At 44.2% G+C, this 19,804-nt stretch overlaps 1 protein-coding gene and 1 long non-coding RNA gene across 3 annotated transcripts in view; one reads left to right on the forward strand and one right to left on the reverse strand.

Moving 5' to 3' along the window:
- LOC149435690 (uncharacterized) overlaps positions 1–19,804 on the forward strand; it is a 262,780-nt gene that overhangs the window by 123,950 nt on the left and 119,026 nt on the right. The window lies entirely within an intron of this gene.
- LOC149435693 (transient receptor potential cation channel subfamily M member 2-like) overlaps positions 3,802–19,804 on the reverse strand; it is a 322,316-nt gene continuing 306,313 nt past the window's right edge. For both annotated transcript variants that reach the window (XM_089662482.1, XM_089662483.1), the window contains 3 exons: positions 16,737–16,838; positions 16,541–16,651; positions 3,802–5,500 (listed from right to left, as the gene is read on the reverse strand). In XM_089662482.1, the coding sequence (XP_089518608.1) occupies positions 5,375–5,500; positions 16,541–16,651; positions 16,737–16,838 (339 nt within the window). In that variant the 3' untranslated portion in view covers positions 3,802–5,374. The remainder of the gene's footprint in view (positions 5,501–16,540; positions 16,652–16,736; positions 16,839–19,804) is intronic.

Below are 19,804 nucleotides of genomic sequence, written 5' to 3' on the forward strand. Positions count from 1 at the left end.
AAGTCTATGTGATGTTAGATGGCACAGACATTTTTGAAAAGTTACAGTAAAGTGCAGAAAATGGATTTCATGTGTGGACATTCCTTTATTCTTCAATACTAAGGCCTATGACTAGGGATGTCATGAGCAAGCCTAAGGCCAGGAGTTTGGCACAATATGGTGAAGGGTTTCACCTACCAAAGGTGGGTAACTGTCTTATCCAAGAAGAAGCTGGACAGGGACTTAGTCCCTTAGAAGGGTTTTATTCACAGTGGGAGAAATAGCACTGGGTGAGCACAGGATAAAAATTAGACTCATCCTAAATATCTAATACCCAAACACCTCCTATTAGAAGAGTTTTACAATTATTACTGACAGTGGAAGTTAACCGCTTCCTGACTGCCCTATAGCAGAAGTACTGCTACAGGGATGTGCAAAATCACGTATATATATATGTAATTCTGTATTTCTGGGCGTGCGTGGTCTCTACCTCTGCCACTATTGGCTCCCGGGCATATCAATCACTGGGTCCCGGCGGCCGCCGGGTGATTAAAACAATACAGATCTCTCCCCTGTCAGCACGAATAGGCTGCTTTGTATTGCTCTGCACGAGAGAGCAATACAAAGCAGCTTGTGTACATACTAAAACACACACAGCACACGGTTAACCCTTTGATTGCCCCAGATGTTAACCCCTTATCGCCCAGTGTCATTAGTACAGTGTCAGTGCTTTTTATTAGCACTGATCACTGTATTAGTGTCACTGGGATGTCAGTGGCAGTTAGTCAGTCCGTCCGTCCCCCCCCCCCCAGTGTCAGAATGCCAGCCAGTGTCGCAGTTTTGCAATAAGTCACTGATAACTGTCATTACTAGTAAAAAATAAATTAAATTAAAATTTCTAGTATACAGTATATACCTCCATTTGTAGACGCTATAACTTTCACGTAAACCAATTACGATTTAGATTACAATTAAATTGTTGGCCTTTTTTCGTTTATAGCGCAAAAAATAAAAAAAAAATCACACAGGTGATTAAATACCACCGAAAAAAACTCTATATGTGGGGAAAAAAGGACATGAACTTTTGCATGGTATTTTAATTTTTCGAGTTTCACCTGTACATAAATGAAGTTTATTTATTTCAGTGCAGCAACTTAAAAGGTGAAACTAATCTCTGAGATAGACTCATTACATGCAAATCAAGATAGCTGATTTGTCATCATTGTGATGATTATGGCTTACAGCTCATGAAAACCCCAAATCCACAATCTCAGAAAATGAGAATATTACATGCAATCAATAAAACACGGATTGTACATAGAACAATATCGGACCTCTGAAAAGTATAAGCATGTATATGTACTCAGTACTTGGTTTGGGCCCCTTTTGCAGCAATTACTGCCTCAATGCGGCGTGGCATGGAAGCTATCAGCCTGTGGCACTGCTGAGGTGTTATGGAAGACCAGGATGCTTCAATAGCAGCCTTCAGCTCTTCTGCATTGTTCGGTCTCATGTCTCTCACCTTTCTCTTGGCAATGCCCCATAGATTCTCTATGGGGTTCAGGTCAGGCGAGTTTGCTGGCCAATCAAGCACAGTAATCCCACAGTCATTGAACCAGGTTTTGGTGCTTTTGGCAGTGTGGGCAGGTGCCAAGTTCTGCTGGAAAATGAAGTCAGCATCCCCATAAAGCTCATCTGTGGAAGGAAGCATTAGGTGCTCCAAAATCTCCTGGTAGATGGCTGTGTTGACCCTGGACTTAATGAAGCACAGTGGACCAACACCAGCAGATGACATGGCTCCCCAAATCAACACAGACTGTGGAAACTTCACACTGGACTTCAAGCATCTTGCAGTGTGTGCCTCTCCATTCTTCCTCCATACTCTGGTTCCTTGGGCCTCTCCATTCTTCCTCCATACTCGGGGTCCTTGTGCCTCTCCATTCTTCCTCCATACTAGGGGTCCTTGGGCCTCTCCATTCTTCCTCCATACTCGGGGTCCTTGGTTTCCAAATGAGATGCAAAAGTTGCTCTCATCAGAAAAAAGAACTTTGGACCACTGAGCAACAGACCAGGTCTGTTTTTCTTTAGCCCAGATAAGCCACTTCTGATGTTGTTTGTTGTTCAGGAGCGGCTTGACAAGAGGAATACGACATTTGAAGCCCATGTCCAGGATCCGTCTGTGTGTGGTGGCTCTTGATGCACTGACTCAAGCCTCAGTCCACTGCTTGTGAAAGTCCAACACTTTTGAATGGCCTTTTCCTGACAATCCTTTCCAGGCTGCGGTCATCCCTGCTGCTTGTGCACCTTTTTCTTCCACACGTTTCCCTTCTACATAACTTTATATTAATATGCTTTGATACAGCACTTTGGGAACATCCAACTTCTTTTGCAATTCCCCTTTGAGGCTTTCCCTCCTTATGGAGGGTGTCAGTGATGGTTTTCTGCACAACTGTCAGGTCAGCAGTCTTTCCCATGATTGTGATTCCTACTGAACCAGACTGAGAGACCATTTAAAGGCTCAGGAACCCTTTGCAGGTGTTATGGCTTAATTAGCTGATTAGAGTGGGACACGTTGAGCCGAGAATATTGCACCTTTTCACAATATTCTCATTTTCTGAGATTGTGGATTTGGGGTTTTCATGAGCTGTAAGCCATAATCATCACAATTATGACAAATCACAGCTTGAACTATCTTGATTTGCATGTAATGAGTCTATCTCATATATTAGTTTCACCTTTTAAGTTGCATTACTGAAATAAATGAACTTTTGCACGATATTCTAATTTTTCGAGTTTCACCTGTACAGTGTTGCATGACTGTGCAATTGTCAGTTAAAGTAACGCAGCGCTGTATTGCAAAGAATGGCCTGGTCAGGAAGGGGGGTAAATCCTCTGGAGGGCAAGTGGTTAAAGAATTCCAGGCAAAAAGCTAAAAAAAGATATTTTTCATATACCAAATGTTTAGATTCAAACACCAAACTCTACCAGTCAAACCAACAATAAAAACCATTCTGCCTCCGAGGTGCTTCTCTTCATAATCACATAGTTAGGTTGCACAGCAGTGGGCCGCAGATTGGACACCCCTGTCCTATGCTATTCTGGGCAATGCTGTTCCACTTCTATCCACCAGTGCTAGAGAGATTCTGATGTATAACCTGATGGATTGTGGGAAATCACATGTTGCACATAGGGCAGCTCATTCACTTGAACGGGCTGCCCTATGCGCGTTTGTCACCCAAAAGAAGCTCCTCCTCCTTTTTGGATTGACAGGCTTAGTGCAATTTTTAAGCACACGTTTTGCTGCAATTGCCACAATATGCATACATTTTGTCACAATTTGGAATTTGGGCAGAATCGCAGCAATTCTGAACAGGATTCCAAATCTCCTAATGTGAACAGGGCCTGATCGCTGCTACACAAGTCAATTGGTCAGCCATTCTCCTATCAGCATTGGATACTGTTTATTGCGGTTATTCTTTATCTGATGTATTTCTGTGGTATAACAGGTACTACAGGCTGATGCTTTCTAACTGTTAGGCTGGGTTCACACTGATGTGGTGCGGAATTCACAGCGTTTACTGTGTGAATTCCGTACCGCATCAGAATCGCACCCCGTTCACGCGAACTGATGCAGGTGTGTGTGTTAACAACACCCCTAAATCGGTGCACAAAACCAGGGGCGGACTGAGAACTCATGGGGCCCCCGGGCAATAGGGGATCATGGGGCCCCTGTGTCCTTGCCCAAACTCAAAAAAGCCTATGAAAAAGGTACCAGGGGTGTAACGGAGGGTAAGCGGGACAGAACACACAAGGCAGACAGCAAACACTTAAAGCTTTATTAAAACAGACAACAGTCAATCAATGGGGAGTAGTGCAGGGAGAGAGAGTCCAAAATACTTGTAATCCAGCCCCGGTGGGAAAAGTTAAAGGCTCTACAGCAATTTGTAATCCAAGAGGTAGTTCATAAGCAGTCAGATAGCACAAGGGAAGCATGCACTCATGCAAAGCTAATGCGATAGTCTCAGGCAGAGTTGACAGCATTCCAGGCAGGGCTGATGTAGCTTCTAGGATCCCCCTTCCTCCAATGGGGCTCAGGCAGAGCTGGGGGGCCACTAGAGTCCAGCTGGACCCCTCAGTGGTTCCCCAGCAGAATGGCACAACAAGAGAGACCAGCACTGACCTCTTAAACCCCCTGAGCAGGAAGAGAGGCAGAGGGGGGGTCATTAGCAGGTGACAATGAAGAGAATGGAACTACAGTAATTTAATTTGTGGCTGTACACAGAAAGAACTGGTTGGGCAGGATAATTAGTGGGGGAAATACATTAATACAAATGTAAGGCACTAATTAGGGATGTATACACTAATTGAATTTTGGACCTTTTTGGTTTAGGGGCGAGTTAATTACAGCTAGGGGCCTTTGGCACACAGGAGTGAATACTAATTGGAGGAAGCTCTTCCTAAATTTGGGACCTTTTGTGGAGTGGCGAGTTAATTACAGCTAGGGGTCTTTGGCACACAGGAGTGAATACTAATTGGAGGAAGCTCTACCTATGGGCAGGAGGGATTAGGAACAAGGAATTAATACCTGGGACTGGCAGAGACCCATATCGTGACAAGGGGCATCTCATGGGGCCCCCTACTGACCCCGGGCCCTCGGGCAGTGCCCGAGTTTCCAAATGGTCAGTGAGCCCCTGCGCAAAACACGGTGCGATGTGCAGAATCGGATTGCGTAGGTGTGAATACCCATGCGATCCGATTCTAGTGCGGACCCAAAAAAGAGTCCTGCACCTTTTTGGTGTGGGTGCGGTGCGATTTGAGCCATACAAAATGTATGGCTCCAATCGCACTGCACACAAATCACATGTGATCGAATCGAATGCAGTGCGGTTCCTGTGCGAATAACATGCGATGTACTGCACCACATTCGTGTGAACCTAGCCTTAATCAGCTTAGAGTACTAGTTTTTTGACTGGTTGATTCATCTTTGCACAGATCCTCACCCTTAACCCGTAGCAATACACTCTACTTGCAGTCAACCAATTTGGTGTAAATTTCTGGTGCCTTTGCATAATTGGGTTTGGGGATGCTCATAACAGGCCATACCTGGATCAAAATTCAGCAGGTTCAGTGGGGACCTGTTGGAAAATGTCCACAAAATAGTGTATTCCAATGGGGGAAGTCACTCTGCCAGCCCCTCCCACCAGCCATGATCTGCCTGCGTTGCACAAAGAGGAACAGAAACCCAGTGATGATGCCATTGGACACAAAATATGGTATTTCATGAAAACAGTTTTTATTTTAAAATATAATTACCATGTTGATGACATGCGGGGGGAGTAATGAGAAAGCAGAGATGGAAGATACAACCATAAAAGCTTCAGCTTTAAACCATAAATTAATAATGAGCATGGAGGTGCTCGGCTGTCCTCTGGAGAATCTCCTTCTCGTTGGCGTAAAGAGGAATCTTTTGCTCCAGGAGTTGCCACCGCAGTGTTATGTCATCATCTGATTCCTTCAGGTTCTGAAAGGACAAAAGACTGAAATATAAAGACTGGATCAGAGGCATTACACTTCCACCTGTTCAGAGTCCTGTTGGAGATGTGCAGCCTATAGAGATAAAAATGAGTGTGACACCACCCCCGAAGGAGCCGTTAGATGTTTGGGTCCTTCTGTTCCTGGTGCTGGCGACTCTCTAAATAATACCATACTTTCCAACTCACCTTGAGGCTAAGAAAAGAGTTATTTTTGGGGGACTACACCAACCAGCAGGGTAAAACAACAGCAGTATCAATAAACAACAATTTGTACCAGTAACAGTGTGCAAGCAATATAGCCAGTGGTGTATTTAGGTTTTCTGCTGACCTAGGCAACACAAAAATCATCTGCCCCACAGACACAACTATTATCCCCCCCTTCCCCTCCCACGGAGAGAGCCTGACACTGACTGGGAGTACCTTCCACTAACCCCACCTGGCAATAGAAAGACACCCACCTTCACAGCTCTGGACATCACCGGGAACGAGAGTCAGGCTCTACATACACCATCAAGCAGCCCGCAGCCTCTCTCAGATCCCACCTGGTTCCCATGATGCACGTGACCCTTCTTCCATCCCTTCTTCTGGGGGGATGTGCTGCCCCCCTGAAAAATGCTACCCTAGGCAAGTGCCTTGTTTGCCTTGTGGTAAAAACGCCCCTGAATATAGCAACAGATTTAGGAACAAAGCACACCCGACAACATGGATTAGAGATCAGGCCTCTAGATCTTTGTCCTAAGAAAGTGCCCCAACTACTGGAAGAAACACAGGGACCTGTCAAAGGTACAGTCCCCCCTAACCCACAGGCCAGTAGTCAATCACCTAAAGACTGTAAATTTTCTCTCCCTTCCTGCCCAGGTCATTTTTCAGATTTCACTGCTGCTATGCTTTGAATGACTCAAGTGCCCTAGTGCTCAGTACTCATGCACTCTTCACAAATTACATTTTTGTCATTGTTTTGAATCAGACAGAGCTTAATTTACTTTCATGGTATTTGATCACCATTGGATTTTTATTTTTTGGTTTATATAAAAAAAATAAAAAAAAGAGAAACATTTTGAAAACAGTTTTTCTTAGTTTCAGATATAAAGTATTGCAAATGAATAATTTGTCTTCATAAATTTTGGCCAAAATGTATTCTGCTACACTTCTTTGATAAAAAATAACCCAAATCAGTGTATATTATTTAGTCGGTGTGAACGTTATAGAGTCTACAAAGTAGTATATTTGAAAGTGGATCAATCCTGATGTACCAACGGCCTGTCTCACAGCCCTAAAATGTCAGGACAGCACAAATAACCCAAAATGACCCCTTTTTTGGAAAGTACAAGGTATTTAGTAGGAGACATTAAAACTGAACACATAATAACTACACAGGCTCTGTGGCTGATTGAGGTGGTAATTAAACTTACTTGGTGCCTTATCTGCATTAACCTCCCTAGCAGTCTGATTATGTCAGTATTTCTGTGCTCAAAGCGGTACATTTTTTTTGCATGGAAATATGTTGTTTTTGTTTATTGTAGGCCTGTAATTCTTAGGAATAACTCACTGAAATCTGTCCGAACAAGAGTCTAGTAACCATCCCGGGTATGATAAAATTTGAAACACAAAATCATAAAGTACAATATAATAAATAATCATAAAAAATAATAATATAATAATAATAACTTTAATTCAATAATATAATCAAACCAAAAACACTGAAATTTGAAATATAGCGCCAAGTTCGCACGTCACTGATCAAAGTCGCAGAATCGTTTTCAGTGTCTGATGACAAATTTTCCCACCAATCATTATCACTCAATTCTGCAAGTGGTTCTGATTTACTATCGCTGTTCTCTAGCCGGTCTAAAACCGCTTTTGACCTAAAGGGACGCTTTTTGGACGCCATGGACATTTCTCAGTTTCCAGGCAGAAAGAACAGTAAAAATGCAGACAGGGCGCAGGACAAAGCACTCGGGACAAAATGTATGTGAAATGGTTTGATACAGGAATGTTATACTATGTGATTTTAGTGTATTTAGTGAATGTCACTTTTAACATTTTTCCGAATTTTCCGCCGGTTCCATCCTCCGTATGTCCCAACGTCGCAGGGAATGGAACTCGGAAGACGGATGCCGGCATTGGCCGGAGAAGAAGGCCGGGGACACTGCAGGGGGGACATCGCGGGAGCGAAGGACAAGGTAAGTGCTGGAGGGATCCCAGAGCAATGCTGCAGTGTATTCCCGAGTGTAGCTCGGGGTTACCGCTTTTGGTACTGAATGTTAACCCCGAGCTACACTCAGAAATACCGCCAGGGGGGTTAAATTAGTCTCAGAACCTGTGTAATTATATATGTTCGGTTTTAAAGGGATGAGGTGACAACCCTAACTAGGGAACATAGAGGGAAAGTTAGCAGAAGCAGAGGAAGATGGTTGCCATGGGTAACAGAACTGTAGGGGGATCCTTAAAATCAGGGTTAGTGTGGTAATGATGCAGGGTACTGGTATACAGGAGGGAAGGAACACTCACTAGCAGCTATAGTTGAGGAAGGAGGAAGGGATTCTTGGTGTATAGAGGCAGATCTGAATTTGGTGTGAATAAACTGAAACTGGGAATAAGATCTCTGACCAGACTTGGAGCAGAGGCTGAATAAAGTTTGGTTCATATCTCCCTTGTCTGAGTAGAAAGAGCACATCAGTAATACAATCTAACATCACCTGCTGGGAACAAGCTGAGTACTATTCAAAGAAGTAAGTTGTGTCATCTTCCAACAACCACACCAAAGACTCAACCTCTGGCACACTAAAGGAAGGAGTGAAAACATCATGGCCAGGGGTGGACTGACAAATCATGGTGCCCCCGGGCAATAGGGGATCGTGGGGCCCCTATGTCCTTGCCCGCACTCAAACAACACCCAAAAAAGCCTATGAAAGGTACCAGGGGCATCTCATGGGGTCCCCTACTGACCCCGGGCCCTCAGGCAGTGCCCGAGTTCCCAAATGGTCAGTCCGCCCCAGGGGCGGACTGACAACTCATGGGGCCCCCGGGCAATAGGGGATCATGGGGCCCCTGTGTCCTTGCCCAAACTCAAAAAAGCCTATGAAAAAGGTACAAGGGGCATCTCATGGGGCCCCCTACTGACCCCGGGCCCTCGGGCAGTGCCCGAGTTTCCAAATGGTCAGTCCACCCCTGGTCCGCCCTTGATCATGGCCATTAGATGTTAACATACAAAGCTAATTCAGAACAAATCTGAACCAAAGGCTTTACTCCAAATGAACATCTGCCCTGATCAACTAAGATATGTGCTACCAAAATGCAATCCAGCAAAATCAGGCAGCAAAGGTCTTTATTCTCTAATGCCAATTCCACACAACCGATAGCCTTCCCTAGGAGCATATCAACATAAAGGACAGCAAATACTCAGAGCAAATACTTTCCAGTTCCCAAGTTGATCTGGTTGTTAGTGGGCGCCTGTGTTATGTCAGCAGCAAGGATGGCCAAATCTGTAGCTACACTCAGGAAACTAGGACCAAACTATATACAGAAAAGTAAATGTATTAATAGCAAAACAAAACACATGCAAACACCAACAAAACAGCAAACATCAAGATATAAGTGAACCATAAAGCAAGTGACAAAATGCTTAACTAGCAACCTAACAGAGTAACTAAAGCCTAACAAACTACCTACATACAATATGTACAAAACGAGGAGCACTGGTAACCAGAGTAAACTGGAGAGGCAGGGAACAGATGGGAAGGGGGAACCAAGATTGGGATCAGGAACACAGAGAGCAGCAAGGCCTAGGATACAGGGCAGGAGCCAGGGGCGGACTGACAACTCATGGGGCCCCCGGGCAATAGGGGATCGTGGGGCCCGTGTCCTTGCCCACACTCAAAAAAAGTCTATAAAAAAGGTACCAGGGGCATTTCATGGGGCCCTCTACTGACCCTGGGCCCTCGGGCAGGAGCAAGATCAGGATAAGACACAGCAGGGTACAGGTAAAAGACAGGATCAAAAAAGAATTGGACTCAGGATTAAACAGCAGGCATGTATCTGGCTGACAGTCAATGCAAAAAACTGACACGAAGTGTAATAGCAGAGGAGGACCTAAGTACCCTCCCAGCAGCCAGCACCAGGTAGCACATGGTTACGGATGTAGCACTACCCTCTTAAGAGTTGCTGGATAATTGTTGTGCTCCCTTTTGCTCTGGAACCATGTCTGAAAGCCCAACCTCTTCTGACACCACAGTACACTCTTAGGGCTCATGTACACTGCAGCTCCTAAACTGCCGTTCAGGAGCTGTTCAGCATTTTTTTCAGCAGCCCCTGAACTCTCCCTAATGTTTTCCTATATTTCCATGTACACATCGTCATTTACAGGCAGTTGAGTTTACAGTGGTTTTTTTGCATGCACAAAGCTTGCATTCAGGAGTAGATTTTACCAGCGTTTCAAACACCAAACACTTGTAAAAGTGTGTAAATGCGGTTAACCGCGTTTATAAGCATTTGCGTTTAAAATAGTTTTTTAATTTATCCATGTCCAGATACTGTCCAGAGCCTTTTTTCATCAGCAGCAATGCATGCAAAGCGTTTTCCATGTATTTAAATGGACCCGGTACACCACGCAGGCATTTCCAGGTTTTGCATGAAGGATAAAGTGGTAGAACGTGCCGCATTATGCTCATGATGGGATCCATAGTGAATACAACCAGAAAAGACAGCTCATCTCAACACATACTGCTCTCTCTGCTTCTTCTCTCTCTATTCATCTCAATATGTCCTAAATAGTTAATTATTTACTGCTTTTCAGTGCGTTCTGGGCATTTGGGAAGGTCTCCTGAGGTTATCTTTTATAAATGCTTCTAAACGCAAACGCACATAAACGCAGTATGCAAACGCAGCTAAACTGACGTTTTTTAACCTACGTTTTCCAGCAGTCAGTTTCTATCGTTCAGAAGAGTTTTACAAGCGCCCCGTGTACATGAGCCCTTAGCTGGAATAAATCACCACCAGAAGTAAACTCACACACTGATTGGAGTAAACTGGTAAGAGGTTTATAGCAAACTTCAATGTAGATTGGTTACACAGCATAAACAGAATTGGAATGTGCAGAGTCCATTGTTACTTGTGTATGCTTTAAATAAGAAAAAGACAACACTTATCACAATGTCTCCACTAGTGTTAGAAGGCTTGCTTTTCAGAAACTAACCCAATGCCTTCAACCTGAGGTGGCTTTACAGTTCCTAGTGAGCAGCGAGGACTATCAAACAGGTAGACAAGCTCACTTCAGACCCTCAGGACAGGGAGGTAGCCTGAAATAAGAAAAGAGCTTTTTATCCCAAACAGCTAATGTTCTCTTAAATGCAGTGAAGAGTCTTCTGCGCGTGTGATGGGGCCCAGTTGGTGCACGATGAGCGGAAGTGTGAATGATGGTTCTCTAAAGAACAATGCAATAAAGAAAAGGTAGAACAGCAATCCCCCTGAAAGCAGCAATTGACTTGTTTAACCTCCCTGGCGGTATTCCCGAGTGTAGCTCGGGGTAAAGTTTCAGTACCAAAAGTGGTAACCCCGAGCTACACTCGGGCTTACCATGTGGCGTTGCTCAGGGATTCCCTGCAGAGCTTACCTTGTCCTTCGCTCCCGCGATGCGTCCCCTGCAGCATCCCCGGCCATCTCCTCCGGCCGTTGCCGGCATCAGTGTTTCGGTCCCTGCGAGCATCGGGATGTACGGGGGCCGGAACCGGCGGCAAATTTGAAAAATTTAATAACTGTCATTTTCAAATAAACGAATGTCACATAGTAAAACATTCCTGTATCAAACCATTTCACATACATTTTGTCCCGAGTGCTTTGTCCGGCGCCCTGCCTGCATTTTTACTGTTCTTTCTGCCTGGAAGCTGAGAAACGTCCATGGCGTCCAAAAAGTGTCCCTTTAGGTCAAAAGCGGTTTTATACAGCCAGAGAGAAGGAGAAATTATTGCTTTTACAGCTTTTATGGGTGTAAAAGCAATCAGTGTAAAAAAAACAAATCTTCATCAACCCCATGCAAGTAGTGCAGTGTTACTATGGTGACACTGCACTGCTAGGGTGATAGTATGTTAAAAAAAAAAACATAAATAATAATATATAAAAAATGAAAATGTAAAAAATTAAAAAAATATAATTTTTGATTATAAACTAATTTGTTTTTTTTTTTTTACTAAAAAGATAGATGAATACATTTTGGCCAAGATTTATACAGAAAGATTATTTATTTGCAAAAGTTTATAAGAAAAACACGTTTTTTAAAAAATGTTTGGACTTTCATTTATATAGCAAAAAAACACAAATCTCAGTGGTGAATAAATACCACCAAAATGAAGTTTTATTTGACTCAAAAAAATGCTAAAAAATTCATATGGATACAGTGTTGCATGACCGCTCAATTGTCATTCAAAGTGTGATAGCTCTGAAAGCTGAAAATTGGCCTGGACAGGAAGGGGGTGAAAGTTTCCGGACTGGAAGTGGTTAAATATACATAAACAATAATGCTTTCAACAAGTGTCCCATCTATAATAAATCTTGTGACACGTCAGTGAATATTCCATATATGCTTTCAAATTTTCTCCCAAAATATACCAATACACCCGATGTGCTTTCACCTGGAGCTTTTGACCTCACATATGCAATGTTTGGTCATATAATGTTTGTGTCCCTTTAAATGGACCAAGTAGAGTTGTATCCTGAAGTATGTTAAAAAAAAAAAATTTTTAATACGGATCTCTATTCAGAAAGCATTGCACATATGAACAAGTCCTTATGGTGATACTATGGCCTGTGAGACGGTAGTCACAGACACTGTAACTGGTATGGCAGTGGTCCTGGACACAGGGACTGATGTGGAAATGATCAGGGATGCTAACCTGGGTCTGTACATCTGCTGTGCCCATTATGAGGGGATCCCACCATCCCTGTGCATGTTGCAGTGATCAAGGACACTGTGACTGGTGTGGCAATGATCGGGGACACTAACTGGTATGGCAGTGATCAGGGACACTAACTAGTGTGGCAGTGATCAGGGACACTAACTGGTGTGGCAGCAGGGGCGGACTGACAACTCATGGGGTCCCCCGGCAATAGGGGATCATGGGGCCCCTGTGTCCTTGCCCAAACTCAAAAAAGCCTATGAAAAAGGTACCAGGGGCATCTCATGGGGCCCCCTACTGATCTTGGGCCCTCAGGCAGTGCCCAAGTTTCCAAATGGTCAGTCCGCCCCTGTGTGGCAGTGATCAGGGACACTAACTGGTGTGGCAATGATCAGGGACACTAACTGGTGTGGCAGTGATCAGGGACACTAACTGGTGTGGCAGTGATCAGGGACACTAACTGGTGTGGCAACAGTCAGGGACACTAACTGGTGTGGCAACGGTCAGGGACACTAATTGGTGTGGCAATGATCAGGGACACTGTGACTGGTGTGGCAGTGAGCAGGGACACTAACTGGTGTGGCAGTGATCAGTGATCAGGGACACTAACTGGTGTGGCAGTGATCAGGGACACTAACTGGTGTGGCAGTGATCAGGGACACTAACTGGTGTGGCAACGGTCAGGGACACTAACTGGTGTGGCAACGGTCAGGGACACTAACTGGTGTGGCAGTGATCAGGGACACTAACTGGTGTGGCAGTGATCAGGGACACTGTAACTGGTGTGGCAGTGATCAGGGACACTGTGAGTGGAGTGTTGGTGATTAGAGCACTGTGTGTGGGTGACAGTGATTAGGGACACTGACTGGTGACAGCATGTTAAAAAAAAAAAAAAATACAAATTTACAATTCCTTTTATATTTTTTATATATTTACATGTTTTTACATTCTGTCACAAGAACAGTACAGTGTCACAAACAAATTGTCCATAATGACTTGTAGTGCAGTGTGAAGTGTGGTCAGGTGCAATTCTGTGGACAATAATGGTTTGTGGTAGCCACATGTGCCGGCCACCTCCCTATAAAAGTCATCTCTGCCAGCAACCCTTTGTCAGTCTGTATTAGAATTCCTGAGGGACAGCTGACAGTTCTTGCAGGAAGAAACAGTTAGTGCTACTGTACCAGTGTTCTACCACAGACATATTCAGGACTATATACAGTGCTAAACATTGTGCTGGATACATTGCCGCAGAGTGCCACTGCTACATTACACTGAAATTCAGAGTGGGGGGCTACAGCAAGTGAAGTGTACCCCCTACCCCCCTATTCACTGTGAATAGACCCACCAATTCATTTTAGGATTTTTTTTCTGTGTGGCAGAAATACTTTCTTTTGCTGTTTCCATTTTTTTTGTTGTTGTTTTTTCTGTTTTGCTTTCTTTCACATTTATAATTTTTTTTAAAGTGGTTCTAAAGCCAGAAGGTTTTTTATCTTAATGCGTTCTATGAATTAAGATAAAAAAACCTTTTGCAAGCTGCTCCCAGCACCCCCTTCTACTTACCTGAGCCTGATCTCGATCTAGTGATGTGCAGAAAAGCAGAGGCTGTCTCGGCTCTCTCTCTCTCCTCATGGACACAGAAACAGCAATGGGGGCCATTGGCTCATGCTGTTGTCAATCACAGCCAGAGAGGAGGGATGGTGGCAGGGCCGAGCTGCGCTATGTGTGTCTTATGGACACACAGAGTCGACTCAGGATTGAGTACGCATGAGTGCCCCTATCAGGGGCGGACTGACAACTCAAGGGGCCCCCAGGCAATAGGGGATTATGGGGCCCCTGTGTCCTTGCCCAAACTCAAAAAAGCCTATGAAAAAGGTACCAGAGACATCTTATGGGGCCCCCTACTGGCCCCGAGTTTCCAAATGGTCAGTCCGCCCCTGTCCCCTATACCAAGTGTCAAGGTGGAGGGGCCAAGAGTGCTGGTGGGGGCCCTGAAAAGAGGAGGATCAGGGCTGCTCTGTGCAAAACTGCTCTGTGCAAACTCTTCCTCCTTCTCGCTCCTCTCTTTCCACCTCTTCCCCCCACTACAAAAGGATCTCCATTTGCAGACTCAAGCATTAGGGATGGAATTCTTAGAAGGAGCTGAGAGGCTTACCTTCCAGCATATCCAGTAGGGAAGAGGGTCAGCATGGGGCCACACAGAGAAGGAACAAATGTAGGCTTCAACCTCACTCCGACTCTCCAAACCCCAATCTGCCATCACCAGTTATATCCTTAATCAGGCAGGCATCTCTTCCCCAGCTGCTGGAACAAAACAAAAATCCACAGGGAAGGCCTCCCTGCCCTCCATTTTCATGTGGAACATAATGGGGTACTAAAACCAGAGAGTACAAAATCTGATGCAGCTCTGCATTGAAACCAATTAGCTTCCTTTTTTTTTTGTCAAAACTTAATTGAACAAGCTGAAGTTAGAAGCTGATTGGCTATCATGCACAGCTTCATCAGATTTTGCACTCTCCAGTTTTAGTAAACCAACCCCAATGTCTCCATGATGGTAGACCACGCAGTAATGGCAAGGTCCACATGACCACAGACACAGGTCCAGCAAACATGGACAGGAACATTTTATCTCCTTCACAGCTCACTGTGCTGGTGACCAGGAAGGATGCCAACCGGGGCACACCACTGAAGCTTATTGGTTCAACCCCATACCTGAAATTTGACGACAATGACAGTTTAGTAGTCACCTCCACCTCTGGTGAGTTGTTGTCTTAACCACCAAACTCCTTAAGTGACCAAGAGGCTATGCAATGGCTTGGACAAAACACTGCCACACTGTTTTGTGGCTGTTATGCCTGGGGGACCAAAAGCCACATTGGGGCAGAGATTTTGTCAGTTGTAAGAAAAGGCATACTGTAAAAGTGATTATAACAATTACACATTCAATTTATGTGATGGCACAATACAGTGACACAGGTGCTGTCCCAGAAAATTGTAATGTTCTCTAACATCACGTATCACTCAAATGCATCTGTAGAGCACGTTTTTTAAAGTATATATTGATTTTCAATGTTGTCTGCAAAATAGTGTTTTTAGAAAGTTTTTTTGCATTGGTTTATGTCCCCCCTGGCAGTGTCCAACTCCCTATGCCCTTTGTGTTTCAATACTTTGCCTTGAATACAGCCAGAGCTCCCACAGCTCATAAGTACGCCTGTACACAACAGCAGTCAGAAGCAGGGGTGTAGCTACAGGGGTCAAAATTGCGACCCAGCCCCATGCTCCAGGGGGCCCATGTGGCTCCTCTGTACATCCGCTTACACAGGAACTGATCTCTCCATGTTCCTCCTGCAGCTGAGAGAGGAAGAGAAGCCGCCATTCAGCGGCTGCAGGAGAAACATGAAGAGATCAGTTCCTCTATAGGCAGCCATCCCTGCTGCTCCTCCTATCTAGATTTTTTCTGCTGCCCCCATGTGCTCTCCAGCCCCCTGAGCTCTTTCCCGGCCCCCCTCATCCCCTCGATGCTGTGGGGGATCTGTCAGGATGGAGAGCGGGAAAGAGGCCAGTAAATGTGTCATTTACCAACCCCTTCCTTTTCTGAATGGACAGAGTCAGTGATCGATGCCAGTCACTGACCCTGCCCATTCCTAACTGAAACATAGTAAACTGTGTTTACTATGTTTCAGTTTGTGAATAAACAGGAAGCTCTGTACCCAGCTATTCCTAGGCTGAGGCTGCAGAGATAGATATTGAGTGCTGTGTCCTTAATTTTTGTCTCAAACCTTTCTCTGTTTCAAAGGTGGAACGTCAGAGGTCTGCGTAAGCCCCTGATATCTGAACACAGCCCCCCAATGGGGCTCTTAAAAAAAATTGTAAAAATATTTTTTAAAAAATTTAAAAAAAAGTGTCAAAAAATATATAAATAAAATAACAAAGAAAAAAAAACTACTGACACCAGTGGCTGAATTTCCAGGGTCACAAAGTTGCACTTGCGACCGGGCCCTGGTGTTCTGCCACTGGGCTTGGAAAGTAGGGCCTGGTCAGGGGGGCCCTTCATGGTTTATTGCACCTGGGCCCTGAAGGTTCTAGTTACGCCACTGGTCAGAAGAAATGTGGAAATAATAAAACAAAACTTTCTTGAACCTGCAAGAGTTTGTCCAAATTCTTCTTTTTGTCCAGGTGGATGTTGACAGCAAGAGTCTCTATCCAGGCATTGTCTGTATTTCGAGGATCATCCAGGTACCCGTGGAAGACCTATCAGAGAAGATAGATATGTTGTTGGGTCCTAATGCTGTTAACCTGATTTGGTGCACCAAAATGTAATCAGCAAACTACCAACCTCTGTCCCAGAGCCCAGCAATGCCAGAAATTCACTCAGGTCTGTATGCTCTAGCAGTGCCTTGAACCTAATGGGAATCTGCTGTCCAGGATCCAGCATGCCCTGAAAAAATATTCCCAGAAAGCAGAAGAAAGATATTACCCTGAATGCTCCGCAGTGGAATGGTTAGCATTTACAGGAAAGGTGGACTGCAGCATAGTACATACACTTAAGCAGACCTACCATTTACACCATACAAAGACATTTTAGACAATTGTGTGCTTGCAATAGTTTGCAGAAGATGTAGCTGGCCAGCTAAGACCAGTCCTAGGTTGCTAATATGGTTCACATATATGTGTATACCAAACCTGCCAATAACCTCAGTACAGTATATATGTGTATATGTTAAAGCCAAAAGCAGAATCATTGCTGTAATTTATGTCTTTGAATGTTATATGACATTTATATATTCATTGTGTTAGCAGAAGCAGAAAAGGAAAATATGCCTTTAAGAGTTAGTTAAAGATGAGCCAATCACAGACAGCCTCACACTGTACAGAGCCTTAACCAATCCCAGCCAGTTTCACATTTATGCCTGTGTAAAACTCCCTGCTAGATTGTTCTAGAGACACATGCTCACCAGACAGAGGAGGAAACAAAGTTCCAGTCAGAGAAGCTTTATGGAAACAGAGAAGGCCAAATAGGTATTTAATGCACTTGTGTGTTCCTCTGTTTTTTAGCAATGCAGGTAGATCTGTATGTAAAAACTGTTGTGTGTGTGTTTACTTGTAGTTCCACCGAATTTAACAAATTAATCTAACAACATAAGCTAACGAATCCAATTGAATCTATCGAACCTATCGAATTTATCGAGATAAACTATCGAATCAACCCAATGTAATACGAATTAATCCATTGTAATACGAAAGAAATAAGTCACTGTAAGATAAACGAAACAAGCCATTGTAAGCAGTGTTATATGAAGAAGATTGAAGTTATTAAAGAAGTTAACTAAAGTATTCGGTGTGCTCTTTAAACCTACTGCATCCATAGAGCGGCATTGGAGGAATTACAGAGTAAAGTCAGTCTAATCAAACAAAGAAACAGCAATTGCAGAATTGTTCTAATGCCACAGCGCACTAGGCACCAAAGGGTGCTGCGCCTGCCACAGTGGAACTATTACCCTCAGAGGTCAAGCAGCAGCGCTCCTCAACTTGCACAGTAAAGAGTACACTAGAGAAATAGAGCGCCAGCATATACCGCCACGCGGAGACACCTCAGCGGAACAACAGTACAGGCCATAGCACGTGCACATTAGTCAGACTGCAGACGACTCTTAAAGTGGCATAACGGCAAGGGCAAGACAGTCAGAGAAAGAGCGCCAAACCACCTGCACCCCTAGAGAGAGAAAGAGATGCATGGGGGGAGGTCCAGAGTCCAGAGCTAGAGTGCCCGCACTGCTATCCATCAAGAGACCACGTGTTGCATCCAGAGAGTTCACGATACTAGTCGAAAGTCACCGCAGAGCATCGCAAGTCACCGCAGAGCATCGCAAAGTCACCGCAGAGCATCGCAAGTTACCGCAGAGCATCGCAAAGTCACCGCAGAGCATCGCAAAGTCACCGCAGAGTATCGCAAGTCACCGCAGAGCATCGCAAGTCACCGCATCAAGAAAAGAAAAGTCTCCTTTAAGACTGACGTTTGTTTCTACAACCTTCAGATCACAGTATCCTGCTTTTCAATTAAGTTCAGAGCTTTCCTTTATTACTCACTTATGCACATAGGTTTCTGCAAGAGACATTTTTGTGCTCGAGAATACAGACTTTTAATAAAAGAGAGACAGTTATAGTATATGACTCTGAAGTATTTAAAGTGAAAGTCATGTATTGCCTGTGTTTTGATGCTATTACATGTAAAGTGAAAGTCATTTATTCTTGCGTTTGTTAGTATTGCATTTAAAGTGACAGGTCCTTATTTTTCATATTAATTGTTATAGCATTCAGAAATGGCTGAGCCTAGCATTGCGACCCCACTGTTAGCGGATGCAATGATAGATATGGTAGAAGGTGAAGAGCAAGAGAACCCGTCTGAATCTGAAAGGTGCAATGAAACGGTAGTCTCGCCCCAAACAAATATAGCTGAAACAGGTGAACTAAAACTGACCCAAAAGGTGCTAGAAAATTTGGAGCAAGAGGCAGCACTGAAAGGAAAAAAGTTCGCCCGAATGTATGAGAGGTGGAAAGCATACATCAAAAACATTCGCAGAAAGCTAAAACAAGAAAGCATAAAGGAGAATTTGAGTGAAATGATAGAGACAGTAGAAGATTCTGAGTCAGAGCTTATGACAGCATGGGGTTTATTTACTAAAGCTGGAGAGTGCAAAATCAGACTCACTTCTGCATAGAAACCAAGCAGCTTCCAGGTTTCATTGCCAAAGCTTCATTGAACAAGCTGAGGTTAGAAGCTGATTGGTTTCTATGCAGAAGGGAGTCTGATTTTGGACTCTCCAGCTTTAGTAAATAAACCCCCATATGTCAACTTGCGGTCGTTTTTGACACCCTCCCAGGATATTGTAAGGAACATGGATACATGTACCGCAGTCACTAGGGATTTAGTGAAGCTTATGAGAGAACTATCATCTGCAGCAAATTATGATGAAGTCAAGGCACGAAAGGGAATGAATGAGCTCTTCATGAAAGACTATGCTAGGTCCTTAGGAGGAACCACAATCTCAAGTGTGACTTCCATCACTAGCAGAAGTGCAAGCCACATAACAGAGTTCTCAAGTACGTCAGCCAAAATAAAGGAATTAGCTGAACAACTCGCTGCCAAAAGAGCAGAAGTTGAGATGGAATCTGCCATTGAGGCTCAGCGCCAGGAAATGGAAGCTCAGCACCATAAAATGGAAGCCGAAATGGAAGCTCAGCACCATGAAATGGAAGCTCAGCACCATAAAATGGAGGCTCAGCGCCATAAAATGGAAGCCGAAATGGAAGCTCAGCACCATAAAATGGAGGCTCAACGCCATAAAATGGAAGCTGAAATGGAGGCTCAGAGCCATAAAATGGAAGCTGAAATGAAAAGTCTGG

Source organism: Staurois parvus, unplaced genomic scaffold, assembly GCF_062004578.1.
Source record: "Staurois parvus isolate SC_StPar_1 unplaced genomic scaffold, SC_StPar_1.0 ptg001481l, whole genome shotgun sequence".
NCBI classification, from domain to species: Eukaryota; Metazoa; Chordata; class Amphibia; order Anura; family Ranidae; genus Staurois; species Staurois parvus.